This window comes from Ipomoea nil, unplaced genomic scaffold, assembly GCF_001879475.1.
Source record: "Ipomoea nil cultivar Tokyo-kokei standard unplaced genomic scaffold, Asagao_1.1 scaffold3321, whole genome shotgun sequence".
NCBI classification, from domain to species: Eukaryota; Viridiplantae; Streptophyta; class Magnoliopsida; order Solanales; family Convolvulaceae; genus Ipomoea; species Ipomoea nil.
In genome coordinates this window covers 1,860,964-1,884,060 of record NW_017619749.1, presented here as the reverse complement: position 1 = coordinate 1,884,060, position 23,097 = coordinate 1,860,964, and the positions used below count along the sequence as shown (strand labels likewise).

At 36.1% G+C, this 23,097-nt stretch overlaps 4 protein-coding genes across 4 annotated transcripts; all 4 read left to right on the top strand.

Moving 5' to 3' along the window:
* The first annotated feature begins 1,428 nt into the window (after positions 1 to 1,428).
* Positions 1,429 to 3,202, top strand: LOC109170507 (probable WRKY transcription factor 7). The gene is made up of 3 exons (XM_019319652.1): positions 1,429 to 2,353; positions 2,446 to 2,571; positions 2,660 to 3,202. The coding sequence occupies exons 1-3, from the start codon at positions 1,566 to 1,568 to the stop codon at positions 2,820 to 2,822; spliced, it is 1,077 nt and encodes a 358-aa protein (XP_019175197.1). The 5' UTR covers positions 1,429 to 1,565; the 3' UTR covers positions 2,823 to 3,202.
* An 8,917-nt stretch (positions 3,203 to 12,119) lies between these two features.
* Positions 12,120 to 13,638, top strand: LOC109170212 (uncharacterized protein At4g06744). The gene has a single exon (XM_019319218.1). The coding sequence runs from the start codon at positions 12,333 to 12,335 to the stop codon at positions 13,539 to 13,541; it is 1,209 nt and encodes a 402-aa protein (XP_019174763.1). The 5' UTR covers positions 12,120 to 12,332; the 3' UTR covers positions 13,542 to 13,638.
* A 3,582-nt stretch (positions 13,639 to 17,220) lies between these two features.
* On the top strand, positions 17,221 to 20,149 carry LOC109170210 (probable inactive receptor kinase At5g67200). Its single transcript, XM_019319215.1, has 2 exons — positions 17,221 to 18,924; positions 19,382 to 20,149. The coding sequence occupies exons 1-2, from the start codon at positions 17,535 to 17,537 to the stop codon at positions 19,966 to 19,968; spliced, it is 1,977 nt and encodes a 658-aa protein (XP_019174760.1). The 5' UTR covers positions 17,221 to 17,534; the 3' UTR covers positions 19,969 to 20,149.
* A 1,101-nt stretch (positions 20,150 to 21,250) lies between these two features.
* LOC109170213 lies at positions 21,251 to 23,035 on the top strand. The gene is made up of 2 exons (XM_019319219.1): positions 21,251 to 21,462; positions 22,261 to 23,035. Exons 1-2 carry the CDS (start codon positions 21,316 to 21,318, stop codon positions 22,624 to 22,626), a joined length of 513 nt encoding a protein of 170 aa, XP_019174764.1. The 5' UTR covers positions 21,251 to 21,315; the 3' UTR covers positions 22,627 to 23,035.
* Positions 23,036 to 23,097: the final 62 nt, after the last annotated feature.

Here is a 23,097-nt window from a genome sequence, read left to right as displayed (position 1 = left end):
TACTTTCAAGTTTTATATGCTCTCAAGTGGTGTACAAGCAAGTCTCGAGGGGGCATTTGTAGACACTTAAATTTTTGATAAATATTGATTATTTATCAATATTAGTATATTTGAATATATTTGAAATATTTTGGATAATATTGATATTATCTAATTTGTTAATTAGATAATATCAAAAGAGTTTGAGCTTATCAAAACTCTCTATCCTACAGCTATAAATAGGAGCTCTCATTTATATGTAATCTCACAAACATCCTATGAAAAGTGATGTAAACATCTAGAAAAATATTATTCAGGATCACAATAAAAATGTGATACTGAAAGTAGAAGTCTCTCCTCCATAATGATCATGCCTATGCCTATTGATCCAAACCTCCATTGAAGATAAAGCCATTTGAACCCGGAGGCCCTTCAAGAAGAACAAGCTATATATACAAGCCATTCTTTGAAGATCAAGCCACTTGAAACCCGGAGGCCCTTCAATGGTGGAGTGTTCAAGGCACCAATTGAAGAATCAGAGGATATCCAGAGACATGTACCCACACCGCATTGATACTTGATATGTAAACCAGAATTTTGAATTTCTAAATATATATTCAATTTTCTTTGTTTACATGTCCAGAATATGAAAATGACATTGCCTAATATCGATTAACTAAGACTAAATTTGAAATTATCAGCAAAGACAATGGACCTTCGCGTAAATTAACTCATTAAAAGATAATGGTAAATTGAAGAAACGAAAATACACTTGCTTAAAATAAGATTTTACAGGAAAAGTCATTGAAAGGATAAAATTTTTTCAAAATATGATAATCTAGGCTGTTAAAGGACAATAATAATAATTTGAGACTAAATTTAAAATTACTACAACAAAAATATGAGATCTCCGTTGAAATTAACTCCACAAAAATATTAGAAAATTAAAGCAAAATATTTTAATTAATTGATTTGATACAAAATATTGTAATTACTCGGAAATAATGCAAATAATATTTTACTACGTATAATAAATTAATTAGTCATGTCTGTATTGATTAAAGGGTGTGAAATGGTCAACTCAGCCTAGCTGTCACCAGCAGTCCAACCTTAATGCCTTTCACATTTAACACCCCGATTTTACCGAGTCTTTCTTTTAACGGTCAATTACTCTCCTTTTGACTTTCGTTTCCCAATCTTGAATCTCCTCCACAGGATTACCCCTTATTTACTCCCTTTGGTCAATGGCCTTAACCATTTAATCTACTCCGTATTTCCCATCCACCTTCCACGTGGAACCCTCCCATTAGCCATTGTCTTTGACTGCAATAAAGTCAGAAGCGGCAGGTCAGTAAACAAAATTTTCAACCATTAAGAAAAATCGAGGAGATAGAAAGAGAAAAGGTAGCATCTTAAGTTTGACTCCATTTTCTCTCTCTTCTACATCTTGTCTATTTTAATCGTCTTGGAGTTGGGTTCAATTTGCTGATTCTCTCTCTCAAACTCTTTCTTCTCTCTTTCTTTTTGACTCTACAGAGTTTCAGAGATCTTTGAGGGTTTTTTTGTTTGTTTATGGTGGAATAGAGATGGCTGTGGAGTTGTTGTCTGGTTACAGGAACGGCGGCTTCGCCGCCGCTAAGATGGAGGACAACGCCGTGAAGGAGGCGGCCGCCGCTGGGTTTCAGAGCGTTGAGAAGCTTATCAGATTGCTTTCTCAATCGCAGCCGCAAAGTAGTAGTGGGTTTTCTTCTTCTGGGTCTTTGGCGCCGCCGGCGGCCGGGGATTACCAGGCGGTGGCGGACGTTGCTGTGAGTAAGTTTAAGAAGTTTATTTCGTTGCTCGATCGGACCCGGACGGGTCACGCGCGGTTCCGGAGGGGCCCGATTTGTAACCCTCCGGCTCCGCAACCGCTGAAGAAAATGGATCAGGAATCGGACCCCGTGCCGTCGGGTCAAACCCGGGTTATCGAGAACTCCGAGAAGCCGCACACGGGTGCCTCCAAAGTGTATTCTCCGCCGCCGATTCAACGATTGCCGCCGCTCCCGCACAATCACCACCACCTGCTGAAGAACGGGCCGGCGCCGGAGGCGGCGGCCCGGAAAGAATCGTCGACCACCATCAATTTCTCCGCCTCCCAAGCCACATCCTCGCCGGGCTCTTTCATCTCATCGCTTACCGGCGACACAGAGAGCTTACAACCTTCACTTTCCTCCGGTTTCCAGATAACCAATCTCTCCCAGGTCTCGTCGGCCGGCCGTCCCCCTCTGTCCACGTCGTCGTTCAAACGGAAGTGCAATTCAATGGACGATTCCTCCCTAAAGTGCGGTAGTGCTGGTGGGTCAGCCTCAGGACGTTGCCATTGCCCCAAGAAAAGGTAAAGTCAACGCTAAGAAACCATTATCACATCTAATTATAAACCCATTGACCATAAACTTTACCATTAACGTCTAATTTTATCTTAATCAGGAAATCAAGAGTCAAAAGAGTGGTTAGAATCCCTGCTATCAGCATGAAGATGGCTGATATTCCCCCAGACGATTTCTCCTGGCGAAAATACGGCCAAAAGCCCATCAAAGGCTCCCCACATCCTAGGTAATCCAAATTAACTCCATTTATTCAAGAATTAAACTTTTAGTTAAGACAGAACACGTAATCTGATCGATTTTTGTTTAAATTTCAGGGGTTATTATAAGTGTAGCAGCGTACGAGGATGTCCGGCGAGGAAGCATGTGGAGCGGGCACTGGATGATCCGACGATGTTAATTGTAACCTACGAAGGAGAACACAACCATTCGCAATCGATCGGGGAAACTCCGGCCTCTCTAATCCTCGAATCATCTTAACCGTGGATCACCACGCGGTCCTCAAATCCAACGGCGCAGAGCCACGGAACCAAAGAGTCTAATCGAAATCAAATCAGCGCCGTCCATGGTTCAGACGGAAGATGACAAAGGGACTTGCACAGTCGGTCAACGCTGCTGGGTGCACATTAGGTTCCCACCATATGATTTGTTCCCTCCGCGTTTATTCGCCGTTGAAAAAAAAATACCAAAAAAAAAAGGAAAATTAAAGAAAAGAGGATTTGGTGGGAATTGAATCATGCAAGTAGTGGGTACTTTGCATATTGTATGTTTTCCTAACAATATTATTATACAGTACGTATCTTATTCAAAATGCTTTATTTTATTTTTTAATATATTGTTTTAGTTAATTATTATGGCTAGCTAGTCAATGGAGTATTTGATTAAAGAATATTTTAATCACAACGTGCCGTAAGTGGGACGATTGGCAATTCACTTTGGTATATGAGAAGGGATTAGGTATTCCATCACTATAAGTTATTATATGTTATAACATTAATTTATATACCCTAATTAAATTTTACTTTTCAACACAATCAACGATAAATGACCCCTATCTTAAAAAAATACGATAAATGACCCCTTATCACTTTTATCCCGAAGTCAAATAATGTGTTTCTCAATTTATTTATAAGCCTTCAAATACAACAATGTCAAATTACTATTAAGATATGCAACTTCTTAATTTATTATTTACTATGGGGTGGTATTGAACAAATTAATAAAGTAGAGAGAAAAAGAGAGGTAAATTTGAAAAAGAATATGAATGTATATGATATGAAAATAAATACAATATATAAGTTAATACTGTAATTTATGATGCACGAAAACTCTTAAGAGTTAGCTTTTAAAAAAAAATTAACAGTTAGTGTTTCGAAAATATTTGGAAATTATTTTTTTTATTTTTATATTTCACTGCTAGAAATTATGAAATTTTCGACCACCTGAAACTCTGAAAGCAATCTTAAATCAAGTCGAAAGCAAAAAAGTGGTCGGAAATAGCAACAAAAGTTTTTCCAAATATCAAAAGTGATCAGAACAAGGTTTTCAACTTGATTTAAAATCACTTTCATGTTATTGAAAATTCCATAATTCCAACCGTGCTTATATGTTTCTCTAACTTTTCACGTTAATTTACATTATGTGCAACCCTAAATTGCAACAAATTACATTAACATATTTTCTATTTTTGTTACGGTGATATGAAGATTATCTTTCAAAGTACATGGTAGGTGATGGCAGAGATTAGATTGAATTGTAAGGGCAGGACTGGATTAATGAATATGATTTGTTAGGTATAGTCGTATAGATATATAAATAAAATAATCAATAAATATGTCAAACAATATTATTTATTTTTTGTCAATGAATGAATAATATAATGGAGGGTAATTGGGTAAAGAATCTTGAGATCATGTGTGGATTTGATTGGTTTTGTGCTGAGGAGTCTCTGGAGATCTACTCATTGACCAACCACCATAATTTAGGGGAAAAAGTCAAATGGGAATAGTGGTGGTGATAATAGCTTGTGAGCTTTTGTTTATTAAAGTCTACAAAAGATTAAATGATTTGAATCCACCACTGTTTGAATTTGTTTGTTTCCTATGTTGTTGTGTTATAATAATAATAGACTTAGCACCTTAGGATGTGTATAAGAACGTAACTCAACTGGTCAGTTAATGCAAAATAAATTGAGAGGTTTTATTTTGTTAACAGTCGTAGAATGCTCTGAACACTAGTATACAAGTATGAAACACATTATACGATTTATCTCATCTACGAGTGATGAGGGCAAAATGGGAATAAGAAAAAGTAAGAATGTTTGGAGGTGAGTCACATACTCACATGTGTGAAAGTTTCAAAGGAGTTCCAGGTTAACCTCCCCTAGTACACCTTCCACTTTGGCCGTTGTTTTCGTCTTTTGTCTGTGATCAAAGTTGAGAGCTCCTCTTTGTTTGGTATCCTATGCATATTCATCAATTATTTTGTGGATCTCTCATCCCCCCACCCCCACCCCCACCCCCACCCTCTATATATGAACTTTTTAAACAATAATTTCGAGACGAAGTTAAAGTTATTACTCATATCGTATTATATTATTTGACATAAGTCTTTGATATTAAGTCAGTTGATTATCACGTAAATTTTAATATAGACCCTAATAAATCATACTCATCACGTAATGATCGAATCATTCTTAGCCACTCATCAATCTTAAAATCATTCATTCATATTCAGAATTACCCCGAATTACTCGAATTCAATCTTTCAAACTTTGTTACAACACTCCCAATCCATAACTATAAGCTTTAATCTCATTTCCATTTATCTATTCATTTATGTTAGAATCACCACACGCGAGCACATAATTATAATAATTTTCAAATCATTGAAGTCTCCGGCCGGCATATTTCATACATCAGACCAGATGAATCAAACCCAAAGAAATATTATTTATGTCTTCATTTCAATTATTATTAACATTTTTGCTGGTTTAATTAGTATCAGACCATTTGGTTTTAGTTTTAAACAAGAACACATGGGGATATTAAAAATAAAATAAAATAAGAAATTATTATAAGAGGTTATACCCGGATATGTGAACTGGATTGAGGGGTTGAGGAAGACAATAATGGCAGAAATTGAGGTGCAGTCAAAGAAAGGGGCTTGTCATTTTCGATTGTAAACTATTTTCTATATAATTGTTTGGACCAGCGTTTTTGCCATCGTTATACCGTGGACCAAAGTCCGACCCTGACCCTAAACAACATAGTTTTGAATTTTAATTTTGATTGCGACAGTTTGTTGTTCATTTTACGTTACATATTTTATTTTCTTGATAGTTTGAATTTTGACATGATCTAAGAAAAGTTTCTTATTTTTATATCAATTATAATAAACTTCTCTTATATTAAACATTAATTTTAATACCAACTATAATAAACTTCTCTTATATAATCTTAAGTGTATATATTTTAAATTACTTATTTAAATATAAATATTAGACATTAAATCAACCATGCAATGCGCATGTAAAACTAGTTTCTTTACAAATACATATATATGCAGTAACCAGAGGATCAACATTTTGATACGGGATATTATAATGAAGTCCAATCATCCCGAGTGATGAAAATTTCGTTTATTTTATCCTTATTTCCTCAAATACTAGTCAAAAAAATTGTTTTAAATTGAAGTCTAATAATTTATGATGGGATTGCTAGTCTAATTTACACCAACGGTAACATATATCAATTCTCATTCTTTTTTATTTGATTTGAAATATTTTTTGTCCGGTCAACTCAAAGAAATTTAAACCATGCACTCAATAGTAGGGAAGTATGATATGACTTCATGGAAGATTAACACACTAGTAATAAATGGGTGATTTGTACATGCAATTTGTTGAATGGGTCAAACTCAATAATAATACATTTTCTAGACATACTCAATAATACTACATTTTCTAGCCTGCAATTTAGTCATGAGAGGTAAATCGTAATTTGAAGATTTTGTACGACGAATTCAATTGAAATGGTGTTAACAAAAACTAAATTTGAAATCGTTTGGTTCAATAATCGTGCTTCACTCACTTAATCACCTCATTTAGAACTTTTTTTTTTTTTTTTTGTTTACTCACTACTTAGGTTCCCTACTTTGATTCATCTAGAAAAAAAAAAAAAAAGTGATGGTCACAATTTTCAATTATCTTTTCTTTTTCTATAAATAAATTATAATATATGTAAATTTTTCTCCCATAAAGTTTATGGCCGTTCCTGATAGCTGATTGAGTTAATTAGAGGATATAACTAGTTGATAACATTAACTGATTATAGAAAGATGTTTGGTAAATTAGATGTTAGCTGATAGTTGTTTGGTATAATTTCTTTTTTCAAAAAGTTCATTGAAAAGGTTGTTTTGAGCATCTTTATGAATTTTAGCATTGTAGTGTTACAAAAAGCTAATTAACAAGACACTTATATTGATTTTTTAACCAAGTTAAACAATTAATAGTGATCAAATAAGACAAAATTAACTGCTAGACTAACTATTTTACCAAACAGGACCTATTTATCATTTCCTTAACTATCCTATCCGATTAATTGAATATGTACTGATTTTCACCAACTATAAATTTTTAAAATTTTATATTAAAACTTGCTTATTTATAAAATTAAAAAAAAAAACTAAAATTATTATTTTCAAAGACTCAAGTAGTTGGGCTTATGCAATCCAATTGCAGGGCAAAAGAATTGGGACAGCCCAAATTCATTATTATGTTTTGATGATGATGGAATTAATACAATTTAATATTTTAAAAAATTAAAATGAGATAGGAAAGTAATCGCAAGGAGCAAAGCCAAGGATCTTGTGGTCCAATAGCACCAAGTTGTTATTTTATAAGGGAGGTTGTGAGTTCGAGCAAAAAGATTTTCTAGAATTATCTTTTAGTTCGGTGTGTTTATACATACCTAATAAATATAACCGTTAACCAAACAAATCGTCTAGTAACTAATCCACTTTGAGTCTTCAAAATTCAATAATACCTCTTTACATGCACAGTATACTATGTGTTCGCTGTATTATATCCTTGAATAGGGATGAACAAGATCAGATTGTTTCTAATTGTTTGGTTTGAATCAAATCATGCACGGTAGAAATTGAAATTAAGTCAGAATCGTACCATAACAGAACATAAAAGTTTCGGTACCGGTTTCAATTTTTATTTTATTTTTTTTTTTTTTAAAAAAAGAAAGGAAGAAAGAAAGAACAATGCTACTAAGAGCATCCACACTAAGGGAAAAATAGGAGATATTTCAGAAATAAATCACTCAAGTCAAAAATAATACTGATGTGGGAGTGAATTATTTGAGAAAGAATCACTCAGCAAATTTAGAGTTAATGTCAGAATTTTTTTAAAAAAAAAAAAAAAGAAAAAAGAAAGAGGTATGGCTGTGCGCGTTTCGCGCACAACCTGTGCAAAAGCCGGGCGTGTGCACTGCACGCGCCCGGTGGTGCGTCAGGCGCGCCTGACAGCATTATTATTATTATTTTTTTAAAATCAATTTTCTCTCTTTTTTTTTTTCTTTTTTTTTTTTTGTCTTCCCTCCCCCATTCTCTTTCCTAATCACTCATACATTATCCCCATATTCTTCCCAACTAATGTGGATGCTCTAAAGGGGAAGCCAAAAACTCTTAAAAAAATATAACATAAAAAAAATAAGAGAACTACACGAACTTTAATTTTTATTGAAATTTTGATTAAAGTAGGCAATTTAAATATTTTGATTAAAGGCAACTTAAAGATTTCGAAATGAAAAAAAAAAATCAAAAAAATTTAATTAATTGTTTCATTTGAATTATTTTGAAAATTGAAAATAGAATTTACAATAAATAAATATCTTGTTCGAACCGGCGACTAGGTCGACTTCTCACAAGATCTTCATACTTCACCGACTATGATATTTTTGAAAACCAGAATTCAGAATATATTAATGCATACCGACTATGATATTTTAAAACTTTGTATTAAAACTTGCATATTCATAAAAATAAAAAGGAATAAGGTTCAAATTGGCCACTGAACGTAACCTAAAAATGCAATTAGGCCACTGAACGAAAAAAAGTGCAATTAGGCCACTGAACACTCTAAAAATGTGCAATTTCATCTGATAGCAGGTTACCCTCAATTTTAGCAGGCTATCTGCTTACGTGGCAGCTGAGTTAGCATTTTTAATAAATTTTAAATCATTTTTAATAAATTTTAATAATAAATTTTTATTTAAAAAAATAAAAACGCCTTTATTTTATTTTTTATTTAATTTATTTTTCAATTTTTTATAAAATTTATTATTAAAATTAATTAAAAATTATTTAAAAATTATTAAAAATGCCAACTCAGCTGCCACGTAAGCAGGTAACCTGCTAAAATTGATGGTAACCTGCTATCCGGTAAAATTGCATACGTTTGGAGAATTCAGTGGCCTAATTGCACGTTTTTGGAATGTTCAGTGGCCTAATTGCACTTTTTGTTCGTTCAGTGGCCTAATTGCATTTTCAGGTTACGTTCAGTGGCCAATTTGAACCTTATTCCAAATAAAAAACTAAAATTATTATTTTCAGAGACTCGTCTAGGTTGGGCTTATGCAATCCAATTGCAGAGCAAAAGAATGGGGACAGCCCAAATTCTTCATTTAAAAAAATATTTGTACTTTTTTTTTTAATGCTACTGACTCTATTACATTGTAGTATCTGTTCAAACATACTTTCTCAATCTAATGAAGGTTACAACACCTCTACTGAGACTTTCTCAACCTAATGAAGCACAAAGAGTCAACAACGTCTCCACTGAGACTCGATAGCATAACCTCCCACATGAAAGAGGTCACTACATGCTATATGAGCACATTGATGCAAACTGTGCAAGTTTCTCACTTGTAAGGTGAGGTCAAAAAAGTCATTTAATATATTTTTAAAAAAATTTATGATGTGGGTTATTGTACTTAAAAAAAATTATTTGTTTTTATGTGTTAAATAATTATTTAAAAAAATTAATGTGATGCGAAAGTAAAATTATTTTTGAGAGTGAAATAATATTATAGGGATGTAGAAAAAAATAATGAGTTAATACTCAAAATGGTCATCGACTATAATGGTTTTTCTCAATTTCGTCCTAAACGACTTTGGTGACCTAATGTAGTCACAGACTTTTGTGTTTGTGCTCAATTTAGTCATTCATTTGTTATTCCGTCGTTTAATGTTAAATAGAGGAACAATTCAATAATTTCAATATCGACATCTTTTACTATTTCACTTTCAAAAATAATAACGAACCATTTTGAGTATTAACTCAAAAAATAATGAATAAATTACGAATTTGATAATGTTGAGATGGGATCTATTTTTAGAAAATAGAAAGTATTGCAAAAATAAATATAGTCTTATATCATTTTTAACGTTGTCAATATTGATTATAGAAAGTACAACTGTACAAGCTAAGTACTACTTATTAGCATTTAAGTATCGACTCAAGAGTTTCCAATCATATTAGTCCGTCCCTACTCCATATCCAAATTAATGAAATATGCACTCTTGGTTTGACCAAAAATGTATTGCAGTAATATATACTGGGTGACCCAACTCATTCTCACCGACAATAATATTTCAAAAATTTATATTAAAAAATTGCTTATTTATAAAATGCAAATTGTATCATGGACTATGGTTTATCTTGCATTATGGATAATTCAACATTGATTCAAAACAATGTAATTTTATTTAAGTTAGAGCGATTTTTATTTCTTTTTTTTCTTTTTTTTTTTCCTTCCATTAGGTCAACATTCACATTTACATTAAGTACATAATATGTGAAGTGTAGGTACTTATATATGTAGATACATAATCTATTAATTATAAATGTATCATTAATCATTATGTCCGTTCGTTCATGTTCGATTCATTACTCCCTCTAAACATACCAAATTCATCATTTTTAAACATAACAATAGTATTAATATGAATTAATACAAAAAAAATAATTTTAAAATTAATAACAAAAAAAAAAAAAAAGAAAAGTAATTCCACCCATAAAAAAGATTCTTTGATTCTTGTCTTTTTTATTTAATGTAATGCATGTGTATTTTATCATAATAAATTTTAGTACACAAATAATAAACATTTATTCATGTGTTCTCGTCTTTTCTACTTTCAACTTTTACTCTTCTATACAAAATCTTGATGTAGACACTTACATTAGGATTCACATGAAAAAAAAAAATAAATTTATCAATGTTTGATATATCAAAAAATAAAATTTTAAAAATAAGATTTGAGAGTTTACGTAGTATAATTCTTTCTGGAATCACCCGATAACCACCCTATTCTCCATTTCTCCATATTCAAAGATGCAATAACACCTCTCAGCAATCAACATGCACAGTTTCTTTCAAAAAAACAAAACAATCAACATGCACAGTGGGCCAAGCCTTCACTAGATCGGGTTAGGCCAACCTCATACTTTACCGAACCCAACAAAATTGGGTTACAATTCACCTTGTATTGTAGATCATTGTATAAAAATGAAATTTAGATAATACATCTGCAGTTAGCATTTGATAGATTATAAATTGAAAACACATAATATATTAATTATAGACACAAAACATAATAATAGACAAATAATATATTATGTGTCTGCAGTTAACATATTACGTGACTTCAATTTATTGACCGACGCCTAATTTATTAATTAAAAGTACATCACATTTTAATTGCATATAAATAAATTTTAGACTAAAATTCACAATGCATTATGGATACTGGTCCATGATATAACAATTGAATATAGTATTATTTCAATTAATAATTTACAGTTGATGGATTTAATTACCCGGGGTGGACCCGAATCACTAAATTCGATAAAGAACGTAAATAGGAAATAGATATGTAAAATAGATAAAATGATGTCGTAAGGTAGCATGGGCCGTATATCATATTAAATATCGCTAATAAACTATTACAATGCTTGATTAGGACAATAGTAGGTAGAATATAGTGAACGTGTCCTGAAGGAACAAAATGAGGGGTATTTATACCAAATAAACCCCTAACCGCCCCACCTAAATCGAAGGGTGGTTGCATCTCCCGTGTTGACCGCGCCCGGGCCGAGACCGCGGGTCAGTCGTACCGAGCTCACCATGGTCGAGCTCATAGGGCTGAGTTCACATGGCCAAACTCATGTGGCCGAGCTCACCATGGCGAAACCCATTATGGCTGAGCTCATATGGCCGAGCACGGGGCTCAACCTCGGAGCCCCGGGACCATTCCATACTTCTTTGCTCCGCTTTCCAGGATCAGTTTGCTCCGATCATAATATATCCGTCAACAGTCAAGTCGTATTCGATAGAAGTTAAAACTCTACCTACTTACCTGTTCTTAAATTTATGATATATCCATTATACAAAGTAAAAACTCAATACAATTAAATTCTACCTACTTACCTGTTCTTAAATTTATGATATTCATTATACAAAGTACCCCTTTACGTACAACTTTGGGAGTTAAGAATCATGGTGTTCCCTAGCACCCAAGAGTGTAACTTGTAGCTGGCCTGCATACAAGAAGACAATGAACTTAAATGCGACACCAAGTAATGGACTCCATTCACAAATATATGATTATTATTAATAAAATAAGACTGAAATTAAAGGTGCCAAAAGCACAGTTGCAAAGAAGGTCTTCTCCATTTCTTTAATAATGAAAAGCATGCTCAACTGTGGTCACAACAACAATAACATGGTGAACTTTTTCATTGCAATTAGTTTTGAACCAGACGACTGTAAATGATAGATACAAAACATTATACTCTGTATGAATGAATTAAATACTGGAAGCCAGCAGTACTATAAAGTAGCTAGGCTGCTTGCTTTCCATGTTCAACTTGGTTCTTTCGATCTCCACTGTGGAACCAAATAATTTCCAACATAGAAGAAGATGGTTAAGGTTATGGGGAAAAACATCATCCTTATGATTCTCAGCGTGTTCCTCGTACTCCATAGTACTAGTACTCTTGCTAATGGAGGCAAAAAGAAGCTTGCAGTTTCAGGGTTGGGAGAAGGCGAGCTAGTTTTTGCAGATCAAAGACTGGCTGCTGTTTACCCCATTATACAGAAATTCAAGAATATCATCACTTCTGATCCGTTGGGAGTGACCAACACTTGGGTAGGTCCAAACATCTGCAACTACACTGGGTTCTTCTGTGGGAGCCCCCCAGACAATAAATCAGCCATTGCTCTTGCCTCTGTGGATTTCAATGGATTTCATCTCACAGCGCCGAGTCTTGATGGGTTCATTGATAAGCTCCCGGATATAGCCCTCTTCCATGCTAATTCCAACAGTTTTGGAGGAACCATTTCCCCAGATATTGCTAACCTTCCTTATTTGTATGAGCTTGATATCAGTAACAATCTGTTTTCTGGGCAGTTCCCAACTGCTATTCTGGGTATGAAAGGCCTTACTTTCTTGGACATTCGTTTCAATTCCTTCACCGGGTCAATTCCACCCCAGCTGTTCACCAAGGAGCTTGATGCAATGTTCCTCAACAACAACAACTTCATGCAGAGGTTGCCTGATGCTTTCAGCACCCATATTTACTTTCTAACCTTAGCCAACAACAAGTTCTTTGGTCCAATCCCGCGGACCATCTCGAAAGCCTTGTCGGGTGTTTCAGAGGTTTTGCTGCTTAACAACATGTTGAGTGGCTGTCTTCCTTATGAACTCGGGTTTTTGAAGGATGCTGTGGTCTTTGATGCTGGAAACAACCACTTAACAGGTCCCTTGCCATTCTCATTAGGGTGCTTGGACAAAGTTGAGGTCTTGAATTTTGCAGGGAATCTGATGTATGGAATGATCCCAGAGGTGATATGTTCCCTGGGAAATCTGGCAAATCTATCCTTGGCTAATAATTATTTCAACGTGATAGGGCCAATTTGCTTCAGCTTGATCAGGAGTGGAGTGCTTGATGTGAGGAACAATTGCCTTCCTGGTCTGCCATTCCAGAGATCAATACCTGAGTGTGTACAGTTCTTTGCTGTTCCAAGATTCTGTCACAACATGGCATCATATAATTACATTCCCTGCTGGCACCCCTACTTCAACTCTCCTCCTTTTTCTCCACAAGAAATGGCTCCTTCCCCTTTCTAGTATGGTCTGCTTAGTTTTTGGTCTTGGAATATTCTGTTCATGGACTTCTTGAATCTGTATCAAACATGAATGCATTACATTTCCAATCATTCCTTCACATGTCTATGTTCCTAACATTCAACTGCTGTTATCTTCCTACACTCATCTCAATCAACATATAAAACAACCAGATGAGACTAGTTAGAGACTTAGAGTGGTGTTCTTTTTTTTTTTTTTTTTTTTTTTTTTTTTTTTTTTTGTTGTTGTTGTTGTTGTTTTGAGTAATAGGTAAACCGCAACCACTACCTGAATGTGTGTACTGGGTAAACCCCACCACCTTGCGGTCTTAGCTGACAAATGACCACAAGAAGGTAAACCAGCTTATGTTGCTTATAGCTGACTAGTTCAAACCAACAAAGTTATTAGGCTATTCCCGTTGACCTTGTAGCTACCAAACTAACAATTTGAATAACTTCATGGGTGGTCTAGAGTGGTGTTCTTTCCTAACCATTGGTTTGCTTTCTTTTTTAGATCACCCAAATACTAGGTAGGTGAAGTTCCACTCATGTTAATGGGGTGGTTAGTGATCAATCCCAATATCCCATCAAGGTTTGATGATCAAATTAGAGGCTACCCAAAAATCCACTACCACCTGAAAAATAGTGTTTTTTTTCACAGAAGACAGACAACAACATTATATTTATCATTCACCAAACATTAACACATCAAACTATCAGTTTTGCGGCACTGAATGCCTCAGCCTTGTCATACAACCACTGTTCTTAGTTTTCAAAGCCTCAAAATGGTTAGTGGAGAACATAGCAGCAGATAAGAAGTGGACACAAATATTATACAATGCATCAATTTGATCCCTTTTATTCTTCAGCTTGTCTTTTCTAGCCAATAAGCATCAAAATATATTGTTTGGCCTGCACCAAACCTGCAAGAAGTATATTATATTCACCCCAACTTTCATCCTAAATCTATCCGAAACATTCTTTGAAAAATGCAAACTTTCAAGTTTCAACCCTCAATACAATGCATAGCTACCCAGACTATAGAAATGCAGGTAAAAAGGAATACAGATTTACACGCAGAAATTGCAGTAATGTCATTATCAATCCATTTCTTTAAACAGGAAATATACCTCAGGGCCCCTGTAAAAACGAGTGGAGATTTTAGTAGATTACTCCCCTCAATCAAACAGTAACGAAAGTGACTAGTTTGGCTTTGGGTCCGACAAACGCACAACAATTGCGGTAATTGCAGTGAGCTATCATCATCATCATCCAAAAAGTGGAATTTGACCAGTTTGAAATTTCCCTACCTTGATCGTTGAAGGCTCTAATTTCAGGACAAGGCAATATTTTCTCCATCAAGAAATGAATACTCCGTTAAAGTTTGATTCACGTTTCAGATACTGTGAATCCATTTTTCAGCTTACTTTTAGCACAAATCAATGGGCTTTTCGATACAAGCAAGGCTGACCAAAAGGCTAAATCCCTCCCAGAGGTCCTACAGAAATTGTGAAGTTAAATCAGGATTACTCGGTATTCACTGCTGGGAATGATGCAATTTTCGACCACTTGAAATTGATCTCATAATTTTCAACCACCTAAAGTAATCTTAAACCAAGTCTTGTTCCTATCAGCCCGTTTGGTTCGCTGGAAAATATTTGAAGGGAAATGGAATTCAAAATCCATGGAAAACAAATTACCAGGAAAATAGATTTCATTGTTTGATTGGTGGAAAATAAATTACTGGGAATATGAATTTCATTGTTTGGTTGAGTTTGGAATGATAAGGAATTATGAATATAAAGACCAATATGCCATTCACAATAATTTATACATGTGTAGTTAATAAATTTTGATGAGGGCAAAATAGTCTAATATTACTATATTTTCTTCCCAACTCATTTGGAAAACAAAATACCAATGTTTAGATAGGATTTTCTTTTCCTTCACCTTTGGAAGTCAAATTCCCATGGAAAATATTTTCCATCCAACCAAACAAGGTAAAACAACATTTTCCTACATTTCATGGAAAATCTTTTCCATGGAATTTGATTTCCATCCAACCAAACACCCCCTTAGTGTCTGGAAAAACTTTTGTTGCTATTTCCGACCACTTTTTACTTTGGACTTGATTTATGATCACTTCCGGTCGGAAATTTTATAATTTCTATCAGTGATTTGTGGCTTTTAAAATTCAATCGTACTTGAGTGTGATCTGTAAACTCAAGAATTAACTAAGTTATCCATGAGGACCGATGTTAAATTACATTTCTAGTGGTTGGTTTTCTCCATGATATTGTTTATTAGAATTGTACTTAATGATAACATAGTATAAAGAAACTGTTTTTCTTAATCAATTGGGATTTCAAAGGTCAAATCTTTCATCATATCAATGCTTTGCTGTTTACATGAATCAACCTTTCTTATAAGTAGGGCCTAAGTTATTGTTTATGGCATAACATCAACTTCCAATTATAAGATTGAACATACTAAAACAGTGGCTCTAGTGCTAGTGCAGACATTTAGGTTGTTTTTATTGTCTAATGATCTTCAAGATTGTCATGCACTCATGCACCAATAAATGAAGCTTCACAGTTCAATATTATCATTAAGTTTTTGTGGGCAACCCAACCAAGTTAGTCACACAATTAGCTTAATAAATAATAATCATAAAATTCCAAAAAAATAGATTTAACCTCCTTGTGGTTTTATGGGCTTTCCGTAAACCAAAGTTCTTATGACTGCAAAATGAGAAGATGGTGATGCCATTACACATTCCAATTCTGGTTACAATACAAACAGATATCGGAGTAGACACTTATTTTGGTTTTCAAAGTTAAACCAAACGGGCCCTTATTATCATTCAGTGTTCAATTATGGAAACTGGCAATAATAGCAGCCCATCAACCTGCAAAATGACATCAGGCCCATCTTTTTTTTCTTTTTTTTTTTTTTTTTTTTTTTTGAGAAAAACATAGAATGCATTAATACTGATCCGCATTACAAATAATAGTAAGAGGGATAGAGAACCACTTCATCAAATAGACTGCTTTGCTGATAAGTGAGTCACTTAATTCGCAGATCGCCTAGAAAATGATAAATCAATCTGAGTAAACATGTTTATGAAGTTTTTAATGCCAGCTAAAATTAAATGAAAGAAAGAATCACTTAAATTTGAGTTGAGACCTTGCACAATTCGAAAGGAGTCTGTCTCAACCAGAAGAACATCCGTAAACACGTTAGGTGGAGGATTGGTAATGGCAACCCAATGCTCCACCAAACTCATAACTTGGTTGCATTGTTTATATACCTAATGCCTCTACCATTACTCAAGACATCAATTTTCTTAAAATATTTGTTATGGTGTTATAGGAAACTTAAATAACCTAATAATCCAAATAGTACTTTGATAAATGTCTCGAGCCTAACTTAGTTTGTAAGAATTATTCTAGCCGACTTCACCCATAGCCGACACTAATAAATTATTACTTGTGATCACATCAACCAAAGAATATCACAAACTGACCTTATGCTTAAGGGACAAGGTGTTGAACCACCACGTCAACCATAAGAATAAGTATAAATATAAACCCCTATCATCAATGTAATTTGCATTATCAATTTGATATAAAGATTTGATTTTTATTTTCTTATGGTGTAAAACTGTAAAACTGGAAATATAACCGTCTGTTGGGAAGGCCATGGGCAGGGCAGTTGGCACGGAAACAGAGGAAGAGAGAATGGTTACTGCTATGAATCGGAATTCCCCACCTCTCTTCTTTCTTTGGTTCCCTTCACGTGATTCTGACTCCGACCCTGCCTTTACACTCTACTCTCCTACTGGACAGGACAACTCCTGCCATTCTTGTATGCTTTTGTCGCTTACCCCTCGATTCCCTCCTCTTTCTTTCACTTTCCATGGAAGTAAAACTGTAAAATTTCTCAACCTCTCCCCTTTAATTCCCGGTTCTTGAGTTGTTTTCTTGTACAACCAAACATGGTGGGGCTGCTCGTGATGGTTTTGCTGTTTGCTAGTCTTCTTCCATCTCCGTCTTCTTCTTCTGCCAGCTCGGTTATCCCCTCCGACGCGTCGGCATTGTTGGCGTTTCAGGTGAAGGCGGACTTGAAAGGGAAGCTTGGGTTTTCTTCCAACTACAGTTTGGGTTTCTGCAAGTGGAATGGCGTGAAGTGTAGCGAAGGGAAGGTGGTTCGTTTGGTGTGTGAAAGGGTGGGTTTGGATGGGGTTTTTGCTCCGGATACTCTGACTCGGCTTGACCAGCTCAGAGTTCTGAGTTTGCAGGATAACTCGCTCGCCGGACCTATTCCCGATCTTTCCCGCCTGGTTAACCTGAAAGTTCTGTTTTTGGACAGTAATCTCTTCAGTGGACTTATTCCTCCCTCAATCTCCACTCTCCACCGCCTCAAAACCCTTGATCTCTCCCACAACAACCTCACCGGCAACATTCCGGCGTCGTTCAACGGTCTGGACCGGTTGTACTATCTCCGTCTCGACTCCAACCGCCTCAACGGCTCCGTGCCGGCGCTCAACCAAACTACTCTCCAGATCTTCAACGTTTCGCAGAATATTCTCTCCGGTCCCATTCCGGTGACGCCCACATTATCGCGCTTCAGAACGACGGCGTTTGCCTCCAACAAAGCTCTCTGCGGTGAGATAATACACAAGGAATGCCGCCCTATTCAACCCTTTTTCCACCCATCTCCCGCCACCACCGCCCCGCCGCCGCATTCCGCCAAGGCCGTCAGTCAAAACGCACAGTTACGGGACGGCGGAGTGTACAGCCCCGAAAAGAAATCAACCAAAAGGTCCGTTCTCATCATCGGGTTATCCCTAGGGTTTTTCGTCCTCATTTGCTCCATTATCTGTTTCGCCCTAGCCGCAAAAAGATCGAACAAGTCAATCTCGTCGAGTCCGAAAATCGCTTTGGACCCGAGCGTCGCCGCCGCCGAAACGGAGGCGGTAATGAGAATCGAAGAAGAAAGCAACGAGCTAGAAGAGAAAGTGAAGCGAGTGCAGGAAGGAATGCAGGTGATGGGGAAAAGTGGAAACTTGGTTTTCTCGGTCGGCGAATCTCAGGTGTATACTTTGGAGCAGCTGATGAAAGCCTCGGCGGAGCTTCTGGGGCGGGGAACGCTGGGCACCACCTACAAGGCGGTGCTCGACAACCGTTTGATTGTTTGCGTGAAAAGATTAGACTCTGGGAAAATGGCGGGTAGCAGTAAGGATGAGTTTGAACGGCACATGGAATCAGTGGGCGGATTGCGCCACCCAAATTTGGTTCCTCTCAGAGCTTATTTCCAGGCCAAGGAAGAACGCCTTCTGGTCTATGATTACCAGCCCAATGGCAGTCTCTTCTCCCTTATCCATGGTAATCCCTTCAAGAATTACCGTTTTTTTTTTTAAACTATTGCTTTTATCATCCATTCATAGTTCTAACTTCTAATTGGTGAGTGATTAGGAACCTTAGTAACTACAAATTCTAGGTAGGGGCGTTCTTGGTTTGTGCCGGTCAGCAATGGGTAACCTATGTTGGTTTATCTCGAGTCGTCTATGGGTTTGCAGTATTACCTTTTCATTAAGCTGATAGTTGGATTGCACTCGGACCCATGATCTTTGGTGTGGCTTGATACCAAATTGAAGCATGTGCTTCATAGGCTTTTAGTTGTATTGCACATTAATGAAACCTAAGCTGATAGTTGTATTGCACATTAATAGTTATATGCTCAACAAAGAAGTTCAAGAATCCATTTTTGGAGCATGATTGATGACATTCTTTGCTAGGTCTGAGATGACTTGTTTGGTTGGTTGGCCTTGTATCGTTTCAGGTTCTAAGTCCTCAAGAGCAAAGCCACTTCACTGGACTTCGTGCTTGAAAATAGCAGAGGATGTAGCTCAAGGCCTCTCGTATATCCACCAAGCATGGAGGCTGGTTCACGGCAACCTCAAGTCCTCTAATGTCCTCCTGGGATCCGATTTCGAGGCCTGCATTTCTGATTACTGCCTCTCGGTCTTAGCCAACCCCTTCTCAGATGACGACCCTGATTGTGCAGCCTACAAGGCACCCGAGGTTCGAAAACTAAACCCGCACCATCAAGCAACTTCCAAGTCTGATGTTTACTCCTATGGAGTTCTTGTACTGGAACTGCTTACTGGGAAGCATCCCTCAGAACACCCAGTTCTAATGCCGGATGAGATGATGAAGTGGGTAAGGTCCACCAGGGACGATGATGATGGCAGAGAAGAAAACGGCATTAGGCTGGGAATGATTCTTGAAGTGGCAATGGTGTGCAGTGTGGCGTCCCCAGAGCAAAGACCGACCATGTGGCAAGTGTTGAAGATGATCCAGGAGATCAAAGATGCCGCCATTATGGAGGAGGATGGTCGGGAAATGGACCTACTCACCGGGACTTGACTCTTCAGCATATACTATTATTATTTTTGCTATGTATATATACTTGAGCATGGCGACATAACTTTTCCACACAAACCCTCTCTAATTCTTCCCTTCCATTCTTTACTAAAGTAGCACAAGTGTTTTGCTTTCTTTTTTAGTACGTCCAAAGTTTATTTACTTTATAATATAATAAAATACATCACATATTGTTAATTTAATTAGGATCGGTTCAACATAAATCTAATATATCCGCTCTAAACCTTCTCTGTGAAAATTTGGTCTAACTCATAACCTTATAGATACCAAGTCAACATGTTTCCATCATTGTTCATTTGTTTGTACATTCTATTCTATACACAATAAATTTCCTTAACCTCTAATCAATTTTTTGAACTTTAAGTCTCCCAATAATACTCCACCGCTGGCCGTGTGATTAGTTATGAGTGTTACCACTAGTGCACATGTACAACTCAGTTGGTCACATAAGTAAAATTTGAGAACAATAACTTGGGATCGAGTCAGCCATCTGTGTTCAACTGCTCTAAAACTGTGAGATTTCTTGTACGCAGTAAGCAAAGGTCTAGCATTTGTGTTCAACTGCTCTAAAACGACGGTCTAGCATCTGTGTTCAACTGTTCTAAAACGACGTATAAATTATGTATTTTTAGTATTGGAATTGTGAATAGCATCTGTGTTCAACTGCTCTAAAACGACGGTCTAGCATCTGTGTTCAACTCCTCTAAAACGACGGTCTAGCATCTGTGTTCAACTCCTCTAAAACGACGTATAAAACGACGGTCTAGCATCTGTGTTCAACTCCTCTAAAACGACGTATAAATTATGTATTTTTAGTATTGAAATTGTGAATTTTTAGAATATAAATAAATTCTGTTTCTAAGTCAAAACACATAACTGCTCTAAAACGACGTATAAATTATGTATTTTTAGTATTGGAATTGTGAATTTTTAGAATATAAATAAATTGTGTTTTTAAGTCAAAACACATAACAGTTGTAAAAGAGAATTTACAAATACAATACATGGTTATCAAATTATAATATGTTAATATTAAAAGAAACGTGTGAATACAAAACAATGTAATCAATTACATATATACTAACATAGTAACATTGTATGTTCGTAATATATAAATTATAAAATTTTAAAAGAATTGTAAATATTTAAATTCTAACGTAGACCCGGGTCCACTGAATAATTTGCGTCATGTTACCATATGGCTACTATCTCCAACAACTGGAGAGGTGGGGCGATTCCAGAAATTCCTAGAAACTCCAAAGAAAAATAAAATAAAATTATTGTCACTGCTACTAATCTAACCGCTCCAACTCTGGTAACTGAAATGCCATGGACAGTGCGGATTCTGACTTGATGGAGGCGGACTCCTCGTCGGCGCCGGCGCTTCCACCCGATCAGGACGACTTCGTCAGAGATTTGCTCACTATGGCTCGCCAGCTTATCGATCAAAACATGCCTTCTCAGGCTCTCCAAGCGGTGATATTTTATTCTCAAATCCCTACTTTTATTGTTTCTTTATGAATGCTATTATATCCTCTCGTGATTGAGCTTGATTTTGATGATTCTTACCTCATTTTCTAAATTTCTATTGCGAATTTGCTACTCCCGTTTGATATGCCCATGTTAATCGGAGCAGTTAGCTGAAGGAAAAAAAAAAGTTATGATTTTAAAGCATTAATCGTTGTGCTGGTACTATAATGCTTCACTCTTTTAGTCTTTTAGAGCATGATGGCAACTAAAAAAAGCTAGACTTTGTCTTAGGGGGTTTTTGGAAAACTAGGCCATCATTGATTGCTGAATACTGTTTTTGAGTCCATAATTAGGAAATGTGATGAGTTCTGAAGTGTATTAAAGCAGCTAGGAATAACTTGTCCTGGCTCCAATGGTAAAAGGGAAAACTTGACATCCCAATCAACATGATTGGTTGTCACTCAGATAATTTCCTAACTTCAAATATGCTTCTAAACTTCCCTGAAGCTCCCTAGGATGCCTTTTTTATGTGCCATTTACTTGGGTATTTTCGAAAAAATGAAGAACCTTTATGAATTTACAATCTTATTTGTATCTTGGATTCTACAATAAAATGAGTCATTCTGTGAATGTTGGTATGCAGGGTAGGTTGTTCAAATGGCATTTAGTTTGGTGGATGCTAATTGTGTATTGTTTCATTCTTTCTGCTGACACTTTTCATGGTTGATTTTGCTGTTTATCTGGATTAGACTTGTGTATTCGCATTGTCTTGTAACTGTTGATACTAACGCTCCTGGTTAACAGGTGGTGATGGCAATGAGAGCAAGAGATGGGGAGGGGGCTGTACATCAATTGCTTCATCGTGCTCGGGAGCTATACAGTAACAAAGTGCAGGCAAGTGCAGCTGCAGATGAACTGGCTTCTTTGCTTGCTGAGTGTGCAATTGCCGAGGCCACGCCTCCCAACTCTGAGCCCAATGAACATAACACGGCAGATGAATCTGTGGAACTAGAGAAGAGTGGGACTTCAATACTATCAGAGACTGGAAGGAAACAAGTTATGTTGGATGCATTCTCTGATGGAAGCAGCTTTATCTGCTTTCAATGTGGGGGTCTGGTTAGCGCAAATAGGAGAGACGAGCACTACTCCTTCTGGTGTTGTAAAATGTGAATTCTCTCATTCTCGATTGGAAATGCACCATCTATCTAGTTAACTACTCCACTCTGTAACCATCACAGGTGGTTCATTGATGGTGCTCCTAAGTCCTACCCCATTCAACTTCGAAGTGCAACAAATTTTCTATTCAGCAGCAGAATCTGATCTGAAACTCTGAAAGCAACGTTATTAGCATCTGAGGTTGTGGCTAATATCATGCAGTTAGAGAGTGAGTGTCAAGAATATAATGCATCCTCTGGTATTGTAATCAATAACACTATTTTTTGCTCCTTATTGTTGTCATAGAATAATTGCTGGTCAGTTTGCCGCATCGAATGTACAATGATAAATCATTACCAGTTCTGAGGATTCAGTTTTCTTTGCTCTGTTTCCTCTTTATCTGAATAGAATGTCATTTTATGGAAGGGTTGATATCCAGAATTCTTGGTCTATATCCCATTTTTGTGAACTCAAGTTTGTCAACAG

Excerpts from the sequence above, each read along its gene's own strand:
- LOC109170507 (XM_019319652.1), top strand. The coding sequence starts at position 1,566 with ATGGCTGTGGAGTTGTTGTCTGGTTACAGGAACGGCGGCTTCGCCGCC. Across the intron at positions 2,354-2,445 it reads TGCCATTGCCCCAAGAAAAG|GAAATCAAGAGTCAAAAGAG; the intron begins GTAAAGTCAACG and ends TATCTTAATCAG. Across the intron at positions 2,572-2,659 it reads AAAGGCTCCCCACATCCTAG|GGGTTATTATAAGTGTAGCA; the intron begins GTAATCCAAATT and ends TTTAAATTTCAG.
- LOC109170212 (XM_019319218.1), top strand. The coding sequence starts at position 12,333 with ATGGTTAAGGTTATGGGGAAAAACATCATCCTTATGATTCTCAGCGTG.
- LOC109170210 (XM_019319215.1), top strand. The coding sequence starts at position 17,535 with ATGGTGGGGCTGCTCGTGATGGTTTTGCTGTTTGCTAGTCTTCTTCCA. Across the intron at positions 18,925-19,381 it reads TCTCTTCTCCCTTATCCATG|GTTCTAAGTCCTCAAGAGCA; the intron begins GTAATCCCTTCA and ends GTATCGTTTCAG.
- LOC109170213 (XM_019319219.1), top strand. The coding sequence starts at position 21,316 with ATGGACAGTGCGGATTCTGACTTGATGGAGGCGGACTCCTCGTCGGCG. Across the intron at positions 21,463-22,260 it reads CTTCTCAGGCTCTCCAAGCG|GTGGTGATGGCAATGAGAGC; the intron begins GTGATATTTTAT and ends CCTGGTTAACAG.